The 16,945-nt window shown below is 34.8% G+C and overlaps 1 protein-coding gene across 4 annotated transcripts in view; it reads left to right on the top strand.

Annotated features, from left to right (window-relative positions):
• ash2 (Set1/Ash2 histone methyltransferase complex subunit ash2) overlaps nucleotides 1-16,945 on the top strand; it is a 315,384-nt gene that overhangs the window by 154,799 nt on the left and 143,640 nt on the right. For all 4 annotated transcript variants that reach the window (XM_090396985.1, XM_090396987.1, XM_090396984.1 and 1 more), the window contains exon 10: nucleotides 10,744-10,958. In XM_090396985.1, coding sequence (XP_090253111.1) covers nucleotides 10,744-10,958 — 215 coding nt within the window. The remainder of the gene's footprint in view (nucleotides 1-10,743; nucleotides 10,959-16,945) is intronic.

Below are 16,945 nucleotides of genomic sequence, written 5' to 3'. Positions count from 1 at the left end.
TCTGTTTACTCTCTTTCTGTAACCCTCTAGCTTTTCAGTTGTGGCTACTTCTCTTGGAAGGACATCATATATAAATATATAGAGAGTAGAGCCATGGGCTCTGTCCCTCTAACTAGTTTCTCTATGGAACATTTTGAAAAACATGCCTCAATACTGCCATTCAGTATTTCCTTGGCCATAGTGACATTATCACAGTGCCAGTATAAAGACGATTGGAACTATTAGAAACATTTGAAAGAACACATGATATATATAAAGACAAGTTTTTGATTTAATAGCTGAATGATTTCATGATAGATTTGCTGTAGTGAACACCCCGATGTATGTGTCAACATTAAATTCAGTTCTCACTGTAGCAAACACTGCTATAACAAATTGCTGAAATGTTCTGCTACACAAAAGTGTGGCAGTTTGATAAGTGGTAATTTAAAAATGGCACATCATCTTAACAGGGTGATGTGATATTCCTTAAATGAATTAGTGCTATTCCCAAGAAGAGAGATCTCATTTTACGTGTCTAAGTAATACTAAGATAATATGGTTCTTTTTTTATTGGGAATAAGGCGGAACTGTGTTTTGCAGGCATTGAAATAGACAAGGTTTATCTGAATAATATATGCACGTAAACACAAGAAAGATATTTAATTAACCAAATATTTTGGTCTGGAAATAGCAGAAATAGTACTTTAAATAATAGCATATACTGCTATTATTTAAAGCAGAACTTACACAGGCATTCACTATAACAAACTCATAAGGATAACAAGAATATTTTGTTATAGTAGAAAGTCTGCTGTAGTGAATTTCTTTTAAATTATTATTGTACCGCAGAACATTTCAGCAATTTGTTATAGCAGTGTTTGCTACAGTGAGAACTGAATTTAATGTTGACACATACATCAGGGTGTTCACTACAGCAAATCTGTTATGAAATCATTCAGCTATTAAATCAAAATATTCAGCTATTAAATCAGCTATAACAAAATATTCTTGTTATCCTTATGTACATGCGTTTATGTGCATATATTATACATATATGTACATAAACACAAGAAAGATATTTAATTAACCAAATATTTTGGTCTGGAAATAGCAGACCATCTTCAGTGGTACTACAAGAACAGTTTCAAAAAAATACAAGGTGGAATACTAACAATAGTATTCCACCGTGTGATGTTATATCACTAAGTATTAAAGGGAATATTTTTAAGCAGAGACATGATTGAAATAAAGATATTAATTAATAATATTAAATAACGTAAAATTAATATGAATTAATGAGTTATCCTGATTAGACTTTCCCAGATTTTTGATAAACAAGAATTTGATAAACTCCCTGATATAAACAGCACTATAAAAGAGCAGTTTATCAAATTCCTTGCAACTGTGATCTCTCCTATTTTGGACAAACTGAACGTTCTCTTCTAAAAAGAATCCAAGAACATCAATCCTCCATTCGTCACAACAAACCTGAAAAATCTGGATTGGCTCAGCACGGGATTGAAACTCACCACAACATCCTTTGGTCAAAAACTCGCCTCTTACAAAGATCCCATTATAAATTTGAACATTTATTCAAAGAAAGCGTAGAGGCCTTACTTCATCGTCCTAACCTGAATCGGAATGACTGTATATCTATATCAAAAATCTGGGAAAGTCTAATCAGGATAACTCATTAATTATTATTATTATTATTGTGACACTTCCAAGTAGTCCAAAGACTCGTTGCGGGAGGACACCTACAACTGTTTCAACTACTACACCGAAGCTCTACTACGAATCATCTCCATCAACGCCATCTACCACCCACCTCCACCACTACCACAACTAGTATTTTTTGTCTGTAAATTGCGTGTGTTCTGAAGGGCCGATTTGTCTGTATGCGGGATGAAAAACCCGAGTTTCCTGGAGAAAAAACCGTGCTACCTCCGTGTGAGATCGGCTAACTCACCTTCGATTGAAATCGTCCAGATAAAGATTCCTCCCATCGTGACGAGAATCGAACTTAGGCCTATTCCAATCGAAGGGTGCAATGTACCGTTGTTCTTCCAATTGCGCTACGGAGGTGCTTCAATTCATATTAATTTTATGTTATTTAATATTATTAATTAATATCTTTATTTCAATCATGTCTCTGCTTAAAATATTCCCTTTAATACTTGGTGATATAACATCATGCATCTTGTTCTATTTTTAAATGATCTATTGTTGGTATTCCACCTTGTATTTTTTTAAAACTGTTCTTGTAATGCCACTGAAGATTGTCTGCTATTTCCAGACCGAAATATTCGGTTAATTAAATATCTTTTTTGTGTTTGCGTGCATATATTATTCAGTCTTTATGTCACAAGTATCCTTAAAACATCAAGGTTTATCCGAGCCTCATTAAAGAATGGTTCAGAGATCAGAATTCAGGCTTGCAGAGTTTGTTTTTCTGTGAGTCATGGTGGGTTATCAGGTGAGAAGGAGGATTGTAGTGTACTGTCATTGGTGAAACTGTGGATTGGATTGATCATCAACTGGAGCAGGTTACTGATGTACAGAAGAAACAGGGTAGGTGAGAGGATAGAACCTTGTGAGATCCCACTATTAGTTTGCATAGTTAGAAGAGGGGGAACTATCACTGCAATATGTATCCATTGAGAAAACTGGTGACCCAGTTGCAGAAGTCATGGGACAGACTGAATTATGGAAACTTACTTGTATAATCCCTTGTGCCAGACCCGATTGAAAGCCTTAGAGATATCTATTGCAATAACTTGGGATTTGCCAAACTCCATGGTGCTTATCCAGAGCTGTGTGGCATAGGTAAGCTGATCCACAGTTGAATGCACTGGCAGAATCCATACTGGAAGTTGTTTATTAGTTTAGTACTTTCAAGATAGCATAGAAGTTGACTGTTAGTAATTCCCTCCATTACAATAGACAGGACTGAGCTGAGAGAGAGATTGCATAATAGTTTGATGGTAAGGATCTGTCACCCCTCTTCAGAAAAGGTTGGACATGGTCTAATTTTTAGGGCATAGGAGATCATAAAGAGGTGACATAGAATAGGAATCAACTCTGGAACACAAATCTTCAGGACAATTGAAGGAATGATGTCAGGGCCCAGGGAACTTTTCTTTGGTATATATTTTGGATGGGATTTTTCTGATCACTTCCTGGTGAAAGGTCAGAGGAGGCATTGAGTGTTGGGTATTTGGAATGGTTGGGGGAGAGGATATTTATCAAAATCATCTATGCAGGCATTTGAGGAAAAGTATGATGACAGAAGATAGGCTTTCTCTGTGAGTGATGATGCAATAGACCAATCTGGATGCAGGAACTTGATCATCATCATCATCATGCTTGTCAAGGATTTAGACCTAGAGTGGCCTGTTCCACCCTTAGAAGTCATCGTTGAATCTCTTAAGATAACGTCCTGGTTTTCTTTTCCCTGGTGGTTTGTAATTTAAGGCTTGTTTTGGTAATCTTTCTGTTTTCATTCTTTCAACGTGTTCCATCCATTTATGTTTATATTTTTAAATTTTTTCTATTACTGATTCATGGTTTAATGCTTTCATAATTTCTTCATTTCTTATGTGATCAAATAGAATATACTTCGCAGATTTTCTCATAAACTTCATTTCAACTGTTATTAATCTTTGTTTATCTTTTTGTTTTATTGTCCCGATTTCACTTTCATACAATAGGACTCGTAGAGCTAATGTATTGTATTCATTTAATCTGGTTTGTTTTTGAAGTAGGTTAGGTTTAAAATATAGACTTAATTGCATCATTTATTTTTAAAAATGCAGGAACTTGATGTATATCCAAATACGTGATTTTAGTTCTAGTACAGGAACATATCAGTGCTGCCCTGTTATCATTCTCCTTATCAAATAATATCTTTAATACTTTGCAACTTCTGTAAAATTTTGGGTTGTGTAGTATGGATTGCTCTCCTGTGATGAGTCCTTGGGCTCTTTGGTGGTATCTTGTAACAATAATAATACATTTTAAACTCAGAATGGCTTGGAGATCACAATGCAGAAAGAATTTGAAAAGATTAAAAGCTGTGACACTTATAAATTTGAAAGGCTTACACCTTTCTAGCTGTAGCTATATAGTAAAAAATAATTTGTAGCTAGAGAATTGTACAACTTTTTTCTATAATGAGCTATTGTACTACTAACTCAAGAGGCTGTCTGCCTTGCATCCAAACAAATGTCTAAATGCTAAATCATTATGATTATTATTAGGCTTGGGATTTAAGATCTATCTCTCTCTTAGTTACTCCTAGGTTGGATTTGGCCCATATCCGTAACTAAGCTAAACCTGTACTCAGTATTACCTAAACAGTTGATGATAATCCATACAAGAGAAATGGTTCAAGTTATGGTACATTAGTGCTGTGGATGGGCAGAAAGTTGAGAAAAAAGAATAATGGTCCTTAAAAAATCTTTATAAAGATTACATTTAACACTCACTATAGCAAACTTATAGGGATCACAGGAATAATTTGTTATGTAGTGAATAGTTTGCTTTCTGCAGAAAATTCACCACACAATTGTGCTTATAGGATTTTGCTGGAATATTTTAGTAACTTGTCATTTATATATATATCTGATCCACACACGAAAGGCCACAAGACCTCATGTCATGTATGGGCAAGAGGAATATAAGAAAGGAGGAGCCTGTTTGCATTTTGCTTGAACAGCTGAGGGTTGTAATCTTTGAGGAAGGCAGAGTGGGGGAGACTGTATAATATAATTTAGTGTTTTGAACAGTTTTTACCCACTGTGTCTTATGTCCTTTTGAGGATTAATAAATCTCAAATACAGATCTTTTATTTCCAGGATGCCCAACTGTCTTATAAAAGTAAAAATCTGATCCTGATAGGTCCTGTTTGCTTCTCCCCCTATCCCCCAATTTATTTCCTAATGTTTTTGGTTTCAACAATTTTTCATGGATTCTCTTCAACCATGCTTGATACAACTATCATTTCAACATTCAGTTTTATTTTTATTTCTCTAGTTTGGTATACACTGATATCTGTTTTCAGTCTGTGATTTTGTATTCTGACAATGCTTTCTAAATGTTTTATTGTTTTTCCCTAATTGAAATTCCCTAAAACTCCTTCATCCTTTCTTTGGTCTACATTTCATGAATAAAGTATTGTATCTTATTATTTGTGTTAAATATTGCTGTTTAAGGTAGTTTATATGTAATTGGTTATTTCTTGATTTTAATCCTTTTTTATTTTACCTTACTCAATTTAAGTCCTACCAGCTGCTCTATTGTTAAGTCGGCTGTGCCATTGTTACGTCCCTGTTTCCTCTATATTATATCTGATTCTACCTTTAAATATCCCTCCTTCTAATCTACTGTCGTGCCCTTAAAATATTAATTCAGATTTATCTCCTCTTCAGATATTGGCAAAATTTATATTATGCTGTGCCTGCCAACACCCTATAACAGAGGAGACTCTTGTTCAGGGAAATAATTCTAAATTTAAAAAGGATACACACAATAATTAATCTCACGTTAGCGCTGTGCAGATTCAGTTAGCAGTCGTGACTCGAATCTCACTTAAGCAATTATATCTATATTCCTTCCCGCCAAAAGGTTCTATTTCATAAGTGGTGGTTTGAATTCATAATCAGGCATAAACTCAGGTATAAGGTACAAAACATGTTTATTGGAAAAACATAAAACATTTACAGTTAAGAAAATTCAAATACTCAATGGATCAAAATTCACTCTAAGTTAAGGTTCATACTAAATCGCAATGAATCTGAGTATATGCTAAATCCTTCAGTTACGAAAGGATAAGATTAAGTGTAAGCATAATATTACTAGGATATAATTCCTTTCACAAGTTATTCACAGAACATGCATTGAACACTTTCATTAATACTCTATCAATAACTATAATAATTCTAAATTTCATTAAGCAAGCCTAGCCATTCTCAATCAAAATACTGCTTATCAACAATTCTTGTTTGTTCCACAGGGTCTTAATTAATTCAGTTAATTTCTCACTTAAAAGTTCTCTACTAGTGTCCTTTAGTTTACAGTATACACAAATTTCTTATTCTTCTAAGCGATTTTTAACATAGAACGAAAATCTTTACATTACCAGATCCTTTCAGATTTCATGCCACCATCTCATGTAGATCTAGATTACCTTACTGTATATTCATCGGCCGTCTTTGCACCTGGCGATGCACTACGCTTTTCTTTGAATCATTTCCGACTGTGGCGTGCTGTCTACCGCTCCATAGAAACTTTCTCCAATGGGACATTCTGCTAAGGCTCGATTCTGCATAGGCCGTCATATCGTGATCAGCTCCGCTTGGAAATGTTCAAGCATTCTCAAGAAAAGAACCCACTGTCCGTCATCACCGTAGTCGATCCACCGCTCTCTCATGAATACCCCAACAAACCTCCTAAAACTCTAATCCAGGAACCGAAAAGGAAAAGGCCTTGTAAAATGGTGTGCTTCGTCTTTTATTCACCCTTTTCGGGCGCCCTCTATTCGATGTGGTTTTCACCCACGAACCCCATCGTTCATGCTCCTTGGGTGATCCTACCCTCTCCCTAATCTGTTAGGTTACATTATTCCAGGTAGCCGTTCTGACGTCATTTTCCACGTAGGTATAGCCTCGATCACTACGCTCGACTCGTACAGATTATACGTGATTATTCCGGATCACTAATAATTTTTTTCAGAATTTCGTAATGTACTAGACAGCTTAATGGGAATTACAAATAACTTAACAATTCCCTTACACAATTCTTACTATTTTGACACAAAATTCTCTGCTTCTCATTTCAGTTATGCAGGAATAACTCTCACTATATGGCACACATGGACTACACATTATTACATAACATAAAATAATTCTTCATAATTATTAGCTGATGTGCAGATATCTCCTTAATTAGTAGTATTTATCATGTTAAATCCTGAATAAAGAATTTACTTGTAAAGCTCTCCATTCAGGATCTAACATTTGAAAGGTTTTACCTGGTTTATTTGTTTGTTTATTTATTTTTTCGACTCATTAATCACTTCACTTTGTTACTTTGTACTTTATTTTATTTGCTTCAGTTTCCAAGTACCTCACTCAACTGAAGAAGCAATTGGTTGAAAGTGAACAGATTTGATTTATATGGTGTTTTATTTGATTTTTGAGTAACGTACCATTTGATTTGAATATATGTAGAGTGTCATGTTGAGAACATTAGGATGAAAGAAAATAAGGGGGAAAAAATCTTCAAAGATTGATCCAGTATTATCTCGACATATTCGTCGCCGTCATCGTTTGAGCAATTTAGGTATAGGCTTTTTATATCCTCTTCCTGCTCTGCAGATGAAGTTGATCTTTCCATCTTAATCGTGGACATCCATGGTCTCTTCTTTCTGTGGGTTTATATTCTAGTGCCAGTTTAGGAATCCTATTGTTATTCATCCTTTCTATGTGGTGTAGCCAATTTTGCTGGTATTCTTCTATTTCTTGTATGATGTTTTTTGTATGTAATCGCTCTCTTATTTCTGTGTTTTTCTTTTTATCTAATCTAGTCAGTCTTAAGAGAGGTCTCAGAAACTTTATCTGTGCTTCTTCCAATCTTTGTCTGTTTCTTTTTTTTTTTTGAATCCAAGTTTCACTTCCAAATTTGCCAGCCTGTTTGGCCGAGTAGTTAGCATATCCACTCTCCAGCCAAAAGGCTGCAGATTCGAATCCTGTCAAGGACTTGGATGTTTCTGATTGTCAGAGAAAATACTAGTAGTGGTGGTGATGGGCAGTAGATGGCGTTGGTCTAGATGATGATGGAAGTTGTGGTTTGTTGTACAGTTGGTGGATTGAGTGGAGGAGATAGAGTTGTAGAGTAGGTGCCTTCCCTCGATGAGTCCTTGGACTCCCTGGAGGTGACACGTAATAATAATAATAAAATTTGAGAAATGTTTTAGATGTCATATTATGAGGGTGGTCTGAAAAGTTCTTGGCCTAACAATGAAAAAACGAATTTATAATTTCAAAATTTTTTTTTTCAACATAATCTTCCTACATTTATTCCAGTGATGCTCCAGCGCCTTATCTCATCCCTGTAGTGGTTCTCCGTAAAATCTGCAAAATACGCCTCTACATCTGCAATCACCTCTTGATTCAAAGAAAAACGCTAACCATCGAGGAAGAGTTTTAATTTTGGGAAGAGATAAAAGTCAGAGAGAGCCAAATCTGGGGAATAGGGTGGATGTTCCAACAATTCATAGTGCAGATCCCTTAATTTTCCCCATTGCCAAAACACTTTTGTGGGCAGGTGAATTGTCCTGATGAAAGATCATTTTTTTCTTCTGCAAACAGAGTCTTTTCTCAGGAATTTTTTTGTCTAGTCTGGTTAAAAGATTGAAATAATATTCCCCGGTTATTGTTTTACCCTTTTCATGCACTTGATCAAGATAACTAATAAACAAAATGCCTTTAGCATCCCAAAACACTGATGCCATGACCTTTCCTGCTGATGGAACCAACTTTGTCTTCTTTGGTGCTGAACAATTGGCTTCTGTCCACTGTTTTAACTGCTGTTTGGATTCTGGTGTGTAATGGTGAATCCAAGTCTCATCTATAGTAATAAATCGATGCACAAAAATCAGTTTTATTCTTGTTAAAATGCTCCAAGCACTTTTCAGAGATTTTCATGCTAGTGTGTTTTTGATCTGCTGTGAGCAAGCTTGGCACCGATCTTGCACAAAGCTTTTTCATTTGCAATTCTTCATGCAAAATATATCCTACACGTTCTTTTGAAATGCCTATAATCTCAGCAATTTCATGCACTTTGAATCGCCAGTCATCCAGTACCATAATGATTTCTGTTGTTGTTACACATTTTGGGCATCCTTCACGTGGATCATCTTCAAGGCTGGTATGGCCACGTTTAAACTTGGCAGACCATTTCTTAATTGTCGAAAATGAAGGAGAAGAGTGCCCATAAACGTTTATGAACTTCGAATGAATTTCTTTTGATATTAAACCTTTTTTTACAAAGAATTTTATAACTGCATGATACTCAATTTTATCCCTTTCGAGGGATACAGAAAACACTTTTGCTTCAGACTGCTGTATAAAACAAACTACTTGATAGAATGACTTGCAATTTCACATGGATGCTTATGACAGATGTATCAACTTAGAAAAAAAAATCTCTTGCCGATAGTGTTGCCATCTATGGTCGAGGTTGAGAAATTTTCAGACCACCCTTGTATGTAAGCTTAATCGAGTTTCTTTAGTCATTTGTTTTCAAAAATTTCTTTTAATTATGCCATTCATTCTATTGTAAATTTGTAATCTTGCTTCTAATTGTGAATCAGAATTGTATTGTGAGATTATATTTCCTAAGTATTTGAATTCTGTAACTTGTTCTGTTATTTTATTGTTAAGCATAATTTTGACTTTTTGAACGGTGTTTCCACACATTGGAATAGTTTTTGTTTCAGAGATTTTCATTTAAAAGATTTTTGCTATTTCATTTAGATGGTTAATTGCAATTTGGAGTTATCTTCTGAATTTGAAAGTAGTACTTGATCATCTGCATAAAGTATTGTATTTAGTTGTATATTATTTGTTAGTTTTATTCCATCTTTGACAGTTTTCTATTCTTTTAGGATTCTGTTTATATAAATGTTGAACAGGATTGGAAATAAGCCACAAATAAAGGAGTAAGACAACAAAGGTTGTCTTACTCCTTTATTTATAGTTATAGGTTCTGATAATGTTCCATCTGCAAATTTAATGCAAATTTTTGTTTCTCTGTATATAGACTTTTTATTGCTTTAATTAATTAAGGAGGTATTTTATCATCTTGTAATATTTTCCAGAATAGATTTCTGTTCATGTTATCATATGCCTTTTCACAGTCAATATATAGAAGAAAAGTGGGCTGGTTAAATTCTTTTCTTTTTTCTATGATCTGTTGCATTGTGAAAGAGGCATCGGTGCATCCTCTCCCTCTTCTAAAACCACACTGTTCTTCTTCTAAATAATTTTCTGTATATTTAATTAGTCTGTTCTTTAAGATGTTTGCATATAGTTTAGATGCTGTTATTAAGAGAGTAATGCCTCTGTAATTTCTATGTTTGTCCTTGAACTTTTTGTGAATATTTATTACTATTCTAGTTTCCCATTCTTTTTGTGATCTTTTGATATTTCCAGATATTATTTAAGAGTTTAAGTGGGTTTTTAGCTATTGTCTGCATATTTAAAGAGCTCAACGCATATAAAATAAGGAAAAAAAAATCTTCCAAGGTTGATCCAGTATTATCTAGACATATTCCAGAATGTTTATTATAATAAAATAAAATACAAGACAAAAAAATATTGAAAAGAAGATGAGTAAAAATTAAAAAGTGACAATGGAACAAAACTGGGTGATTAAATTGAATCGATTAAACAAAACATTGGCCTTATTATCTGATCACAAGTGACTGTATTTAGACATATTGTAATGTCATAAATCTAAATATTACTACTATTTATAATTAAAAGATTCACACAAGCATTGAACTGTACGGCTTGGTAATTTATTTCAGTCATTACTAAAACTGCTTTGTTCTTAGTGCCCTTGCTATAGCATTAACTGATCTGTAAACAATACAGCCAGAATTGTTTCACATATATTATTGCAATTTTGACGAATTAGGTTTATATGTGACCATTTTTTTGTGACTGTATCGGAAAATATGTATTGTTCATTTTCTAGTGATTTGACAATGCCAAAGTTGCCCCCGCATGGATATCCTTTGGAGCATCCATTCAATAAGGATGGATACCGATACATATTAGCAGAACCAGATCCTCATGCACCTTTTCGACAAGAGTTTGATGAAAGCCAGGATTGGGCTGGTAAACCAATTCCAGGTTGGCTATACAGAAAATTGGTTCCTGGCAGTAGCATGCTTGCTATGCATGATAGAGGTATGCTAATTTATTATTTTGCTGAATCAGTTAAATTTTAAGTGCCAAGTTTCTGTTTGACTAACATATTACACTTAGATTTGTTAACTTACTTATCTAAGGAATTCTACCTTTCAAGAATATCATACATAAGCTATTGTTTAAATAACCCTTTATTACTATGGAGATCACTGAAGAGCACATTAGCTCATCATGCTTTATAAGTTTAAAAAAAGTCACCAATGCTGCCAACACTGTAAAAAAAAAAATGTGCAAAAAGTGTATGAAAAAATAATGTTTTCAATGTACGAAAGTTCCAGCATTAGTTCCAAAATGTTCGACAAGGGGACTTTAGCTTGAAAGATTCCCCTCGCTCTGGGCATCCTATCTCTCTCAATAATGATATTCTGGAAGCCGCTATTGCAAGAAATGCCAATGCAACTGTTGAAGATTTAGCACAAAACTGTTGATGATTTAACAAAAGATCTTAATTTATCATCCTCGACCTTCCATCACTTTTTTGCAAGAACTTGGAATAGTGTCTAAGCTCAGCAAATGGGTTCCTCATGAACTGATGAACAATAATTGAAGAGAGCATGTCAACATCTGCACTGCTCTTTATTCTTGAGAGATTAAATCTTCATTTTTGAGTCATGTAGTCACTGGTGATGAAAGGTCGATACTTTACAAGAATGATAAGTGCCGAAGGCAGTGGAACATTCAGGGGAACAGGCTAAACCTCAGCCAAAACAAGACTCTCACCCAAGAGGTTTTGTTAAGTATTTGGTGGGATATGGTTGGTATTATACACTTTAAACTATTGCTCAAAACAACTCAATCAATTGGATGTAAAACTGAAAGAAAAGAGGTGTTCTTTAGTCCATCGAAAGGATGTTATTTTTTACCATGATAATGCATGCCCTTAAAGTACAAGAATCAGCTGTGCCAAGATTGAGGAACTCAGCTGGGAAAAGCTTCCGCATCTGTATTATCCTGATCTTGCACCTTCAGATTACCACTTAGTTCGAAGTTTTGCAGCATTTCATTAATGAAAAACAATACGATACATTAGATTATGTGACTTCTTTGCTTCTAAACTTCTTTGCTTCTGAACCTCCTGAATTCTATAGAAATGGCATTATGAAGTTTCACACTGTTGAAAGAACATTATTGATTCAAATGGAGAATATACTGTATATACTTCATTAAATTAGCAAGTGATTTATCTTTTGTATCCTTTCAAAACTTAATGCTAAAAATGACATTACTTTTGGGATGACACATATATAGTCAGTTTACTAAATAATATATATATATATATATATATATATATATATAAATCCTTAAATAAGCATAATTAAGAACATATATAAATGTATCCTGGTTGGCTGAGTGGTTAACATACCACTCTTCAATCAGCATTCAATGAGTTGGAATCCCACCATGAGCATGGGTGCTTCTGATTGTCTTTTATTATTATAATAATGTGACACCTCCAGGGAGTCCAAAGACTCATTGAGGAATAGTGTGCCAACAGCATCAAACGATTGTCCTCTTCCAACTACTAACCGCACTCAACCTTGCTTAGCCTCCTTACAGTTCAAATGTACTGTAAGTTTGCAACCTTTCTTGGTTGGGAGATACACACACACACACACACACACAAAAAAAGTGAACTTTATGCAAATATTCAAAGATTTTAGATTTTTTTGTTATTCTTCTCATTTCTGCTCCTTAATAAATAAGATTTAATGATAATTTTGCTTTTTTTTCTATTATAATTTGTGCAAAAATTTTAGACGTTGATTTCTAACTTGTATTTCTGACTTAACACTCTGTAATAATTAATGTTTTCCAGTATACTTGAAGGATGTTGATCAGACAATAAAAATACGAATAACAGTTTAACACATGCAGAAAGCTAGCTCTTATTTCACAACTTGTTACATAGGCATCATCTGAAAGAACATGTAAAGAAATGGTAAAAAGGCGTTCAATAGATTGAGATAATCCTGACATCATATGTTTACAACTTAAGTCTTGATCACAGTGGTATGTTTAGGATTACATTTACACACTATTAGAGTTAACTAATGAATAGTCCTAAATATAAATTACAGCATTTTTGCATATGTTATAGTAGCATCCAGGAAAGTTTCTATAGTTACTTCTCAGGATACTGTCATACTGGATACTGATCATTTGTACAGGATACTTTGATACATCTGATAAAATGCCCATTTTGCCATCCTTTCCTCTCCAATTCTGCTTAAGTTCTGTTGCAGTTGAAGTGACTATACTACTTCAGTTTAGTTCTGCTCACACATTCTTGAATACTGACAGTGAGAGGCTCTTTTTTTTTTTCTTAAATTATTTTTATTATGATTCTGCCATTGATGTTATTTGTTCTCTTCCCTAAGAATACTAAGTTAAAATTGGTTTGAAGACTGGCTTGTATATATATATATATATATATATATATCTACTTCTTTTCGGCATTTTAGTTCCAGACCGTCGTGGGGTCTGTCGCTTGGACAATTTTCTTCCACTTATTTCTATCTTGGGTATCCCTTTTGATGTTTTCCCACCATCTTTTCCTTGGTCTTCCTTTTCTTTTCTTACCCCTTCACTTCCATTGTTATGACTCTGAATTGGGTGGTCTACTGGTCTTCTCCATACATGGCTGGCCCACCTTAATTTACTTTCTCTCACTTTGTTGCTAATTTTTCTAACCCCGATCTCTTTTCTTATATCTTCATTCCTCCTATGCCCTTTCCTTTTTGTTCTATTTTTCCATCTTAGCATCCTCATCTCTGTTCTTTCCAATTCCTCCTGAGTTCTATTTGTTGCCCATGTCTCTGCTCTGTACAACAAAGCCAGTCTAATGGCTGATTTATTTATACTTGTTCAGTTTTTTCAGTGCATTTTTGTTGCATATCACTCCTGACATCTCTTTCCATTTAGTCCCACCTGCACGAATTCTTTCTCTGACTGCCAAGTTACATGGGCCTTCCCTCTCTATGGTTGAATCCCGGTCCCTAAAATGGTCAACTCCTTTCAATATACCACCTTCTCTATCCTTTATATACTAATTTCTTAATGTCCTTTCCTCCTACTAACCATTACTTCAGTTTTCTTAGTATTTATTTTTAGATCTGCATCCTCCGAGGTATTTTGCCACTCTATAAAACTTTTGGGCCTCTTCTACAGTTTCACCTGTGATTGTGTGTGTGTGTGTGTGTGTATGTACACACACACACACACACACACACACACACACATATATATATATATATATATATATATACACACACACACGCATACACACAGTACATTCTGGTTAATTGGTCCACTGGTTAATCAGGGCAGCATTTTATTGGGACAAGTCTGGAAGAACAAAAATGAAATAAGAATATAACATGACTTTGCTTCATATCTTTGAGATACGGTGTTGTTTAATTGGGCCATCCAGTATCATCTGCCACATGGAGTGTTAGAAAAATTACGTAAACTTGATTTAAAAATTTAGTGCTGGTGACCTGCAATATTGATAAAAGAGGACTATTTTATTGTGCCACATTAGATGACTCCCTGTGTTATAAACACAATACACTGGATCAGTATTTTATGTTGGAGGTTTAATGGATTTTTTACAACACTCAAAAAGAATTAAAATAGAATTTAATACTTCCTATATTTCGTCCTAGTCACTAGGACATCTACGGGGATTACAAAGACAATTAATGTAACATGCACACAAAAACTAACAATACTAAGCCCAACCACGTGGGTGACAATAAAGTCCTTGCTCCACCACAGCAAATTCAAGAAAGAGAGACTTTTCTTAGAAGCAGCAGCAGCTCTCAAAAACCAACTAAATCTTAACAAATACGGTTGTATTAAGCTTCCGAAGATTTGGGAAACGGTCATCACCAGAGGTCCCACCTTACATTCCAGGCCACCTACAACTGCCCTTAGAGGGCGCTCCACCTAGATAGGACTTTATTGTCACCCACATGGTTGGGCTTAGTATTGTTAGTTTTTGTGTGCATGTTACATTAATTGTCTTTGTAATCCCCGTAGATGTCCTAGTGACTAGGACGAAATATAGGAAGTATTAAATTCTATTTTAATTCTTTTTGAGTGTTGTAAAAAATCCATTAAACCTCCAACATAATGTCCTCACAGCACTTAAGCCTCTACACAAGAACACTGGATCAGTGGAAGCAACAGATCATGTAATCATGTTATTATTATAATACGGTGTTTCCATGGAGTCTGGAGACTCATCATGGGAGGCTAAAACTAACTATTATATACAGAAAACCTATCATACCTCTCTTTAAACTTATTCACTGCCAGAGAAATCACAACTAATTCTGGCAATCCATTCTGCTTGTTTAGCACTCTCCATTCAAAAAATCATACCACTACTGACAACACTCTTATGCAATTTCCATGGATGGAAGTTGTGTCCCAAGTTCTCTATTTGTCATGTAAAGAAAAATTTCCTTTACATCAATTTTATAAATTCCCTTTAATAAGTTTCTATTATGTATGCTCTTTTCTGCCTTTCAACTAACCCACAGATCTTCAACCTATTGTAATAGGCATATTCTTCAGACCTGTCACCAGCTTAATCATTTGTGTCTGAATCTTCTCTACAATCTCCTGTTCTCTCAAAACCCAGGTGATGAAATCTGTGCAGTGTAGTCAAGATGCAACAACAATTTATTATAAAAAGAGGGATAATAACCATTTAATTCTTAGCATTTTTTCAGCATCTAAGCATTGAACCATTGTACCAACTTTTGCAATATACCCTCTGAACTTAAAAACTCTATTTCCACCATTATCCCAAAGTCCCTAGCCTCATCAACTTCCTGCAATCCAATACCATCAAATCACCCTCATTCTACTCCATCATATACTACTGTCTGGTGTCTGTCACCTTCCCCACACAAACAATCCATGCTACTAGGTTCATACTCATTCCCATCTGCTCAAAATTTTGTAAATGTATTTGCAAAATCTAGCAGTATCATGGTGTAGTCATTTCCTTTATCCAGTGCTGCTGTCACATTTATTATAAAATGTCAATAAATTACTAAGACAGGACCTGCCTTTTACAAAGTCGTGCTGCCCACTATAGAGTATCATTGAACAATCTTTCCAATACTTTAACAACCACTACTGATATATTAATTGGTCTGTAGTTTGCTACCTCTGTCTTGTGGCTGCCTTTATGCAATGAAACTATCTCACCCTCTTTCCACTCCCCTGGAATCCTGCAGAGCTGAGACTTAGAATGAACAACTTCATCAAAGGCAATGCCAATTTTCTTGCATGTTCATATAGTACACACACACTGACATTCCATCCAGTCCCACTGCTGTTTTCACATCCATGTTTTTCAATATACTGAACATCTCCTCTTTATCTATCTCAATTCTCACATTATTCGCTGTCACATCGGCAACTGCAGAATCGCCTCCTGGATAGTCATCATCACGAACCATGGGTTCACTGCCTGTTGATCCATTGCCTCTTTCACTATCCTCTTCCACTTTTTTTGTCCACCACACAGTGTCGCAAACCCATTCCACACCAGTCTTTTGTGTCATCTATCCATTCTCTGTATGGTGTTCAACTATTATCTACGCACGAGATATCACCAAAATTTTTACTAATACTTTTTAAGTTAATTCTCCCCTTAGTATCCCTAATATTTGTATTATGCTGCGCTTTTTGGGACATTTAGTTTAAGATAATATATACAAAAACAAGGAGAAAGACCTAAAATATGTCTGAAGGTGAAACTATGTTGCAGTCATGACACTTTATCTCGTTTCTTAACACATTAATTTCCCCCGTGATTAGGTTCGTAATTTTTCAAGTGGTGCATTGGGCAGCAATTTCAGACAACTGTTTTATCATTGGACAAAAGGTTTATTAAATTCCTTAACATGGTACAATTCAAATATTAGTTATTACTCAATTCAGTGCTA

The sequence above is a fragment of the Typopeltis vanoorti genome, chromosome 8 (genome assembly GCF_054136105.1).
Source record: "Typopeltis vanoorti isolate ZY-2024b chromosome 8, IOZ_Tvanoo_1.0, whole genome shotgun sequence".
NCBI lineage: Eukaryota > Metazoa > Arthropoda > Arachnida > Uropygi > Thelyphonidae > Typopeltis > Typopeltis vanoorti.
Note: the sequence above shows the minus strand (reverse complement) of the source record. Positions and strands in the feature narration are given on the sequence as shown.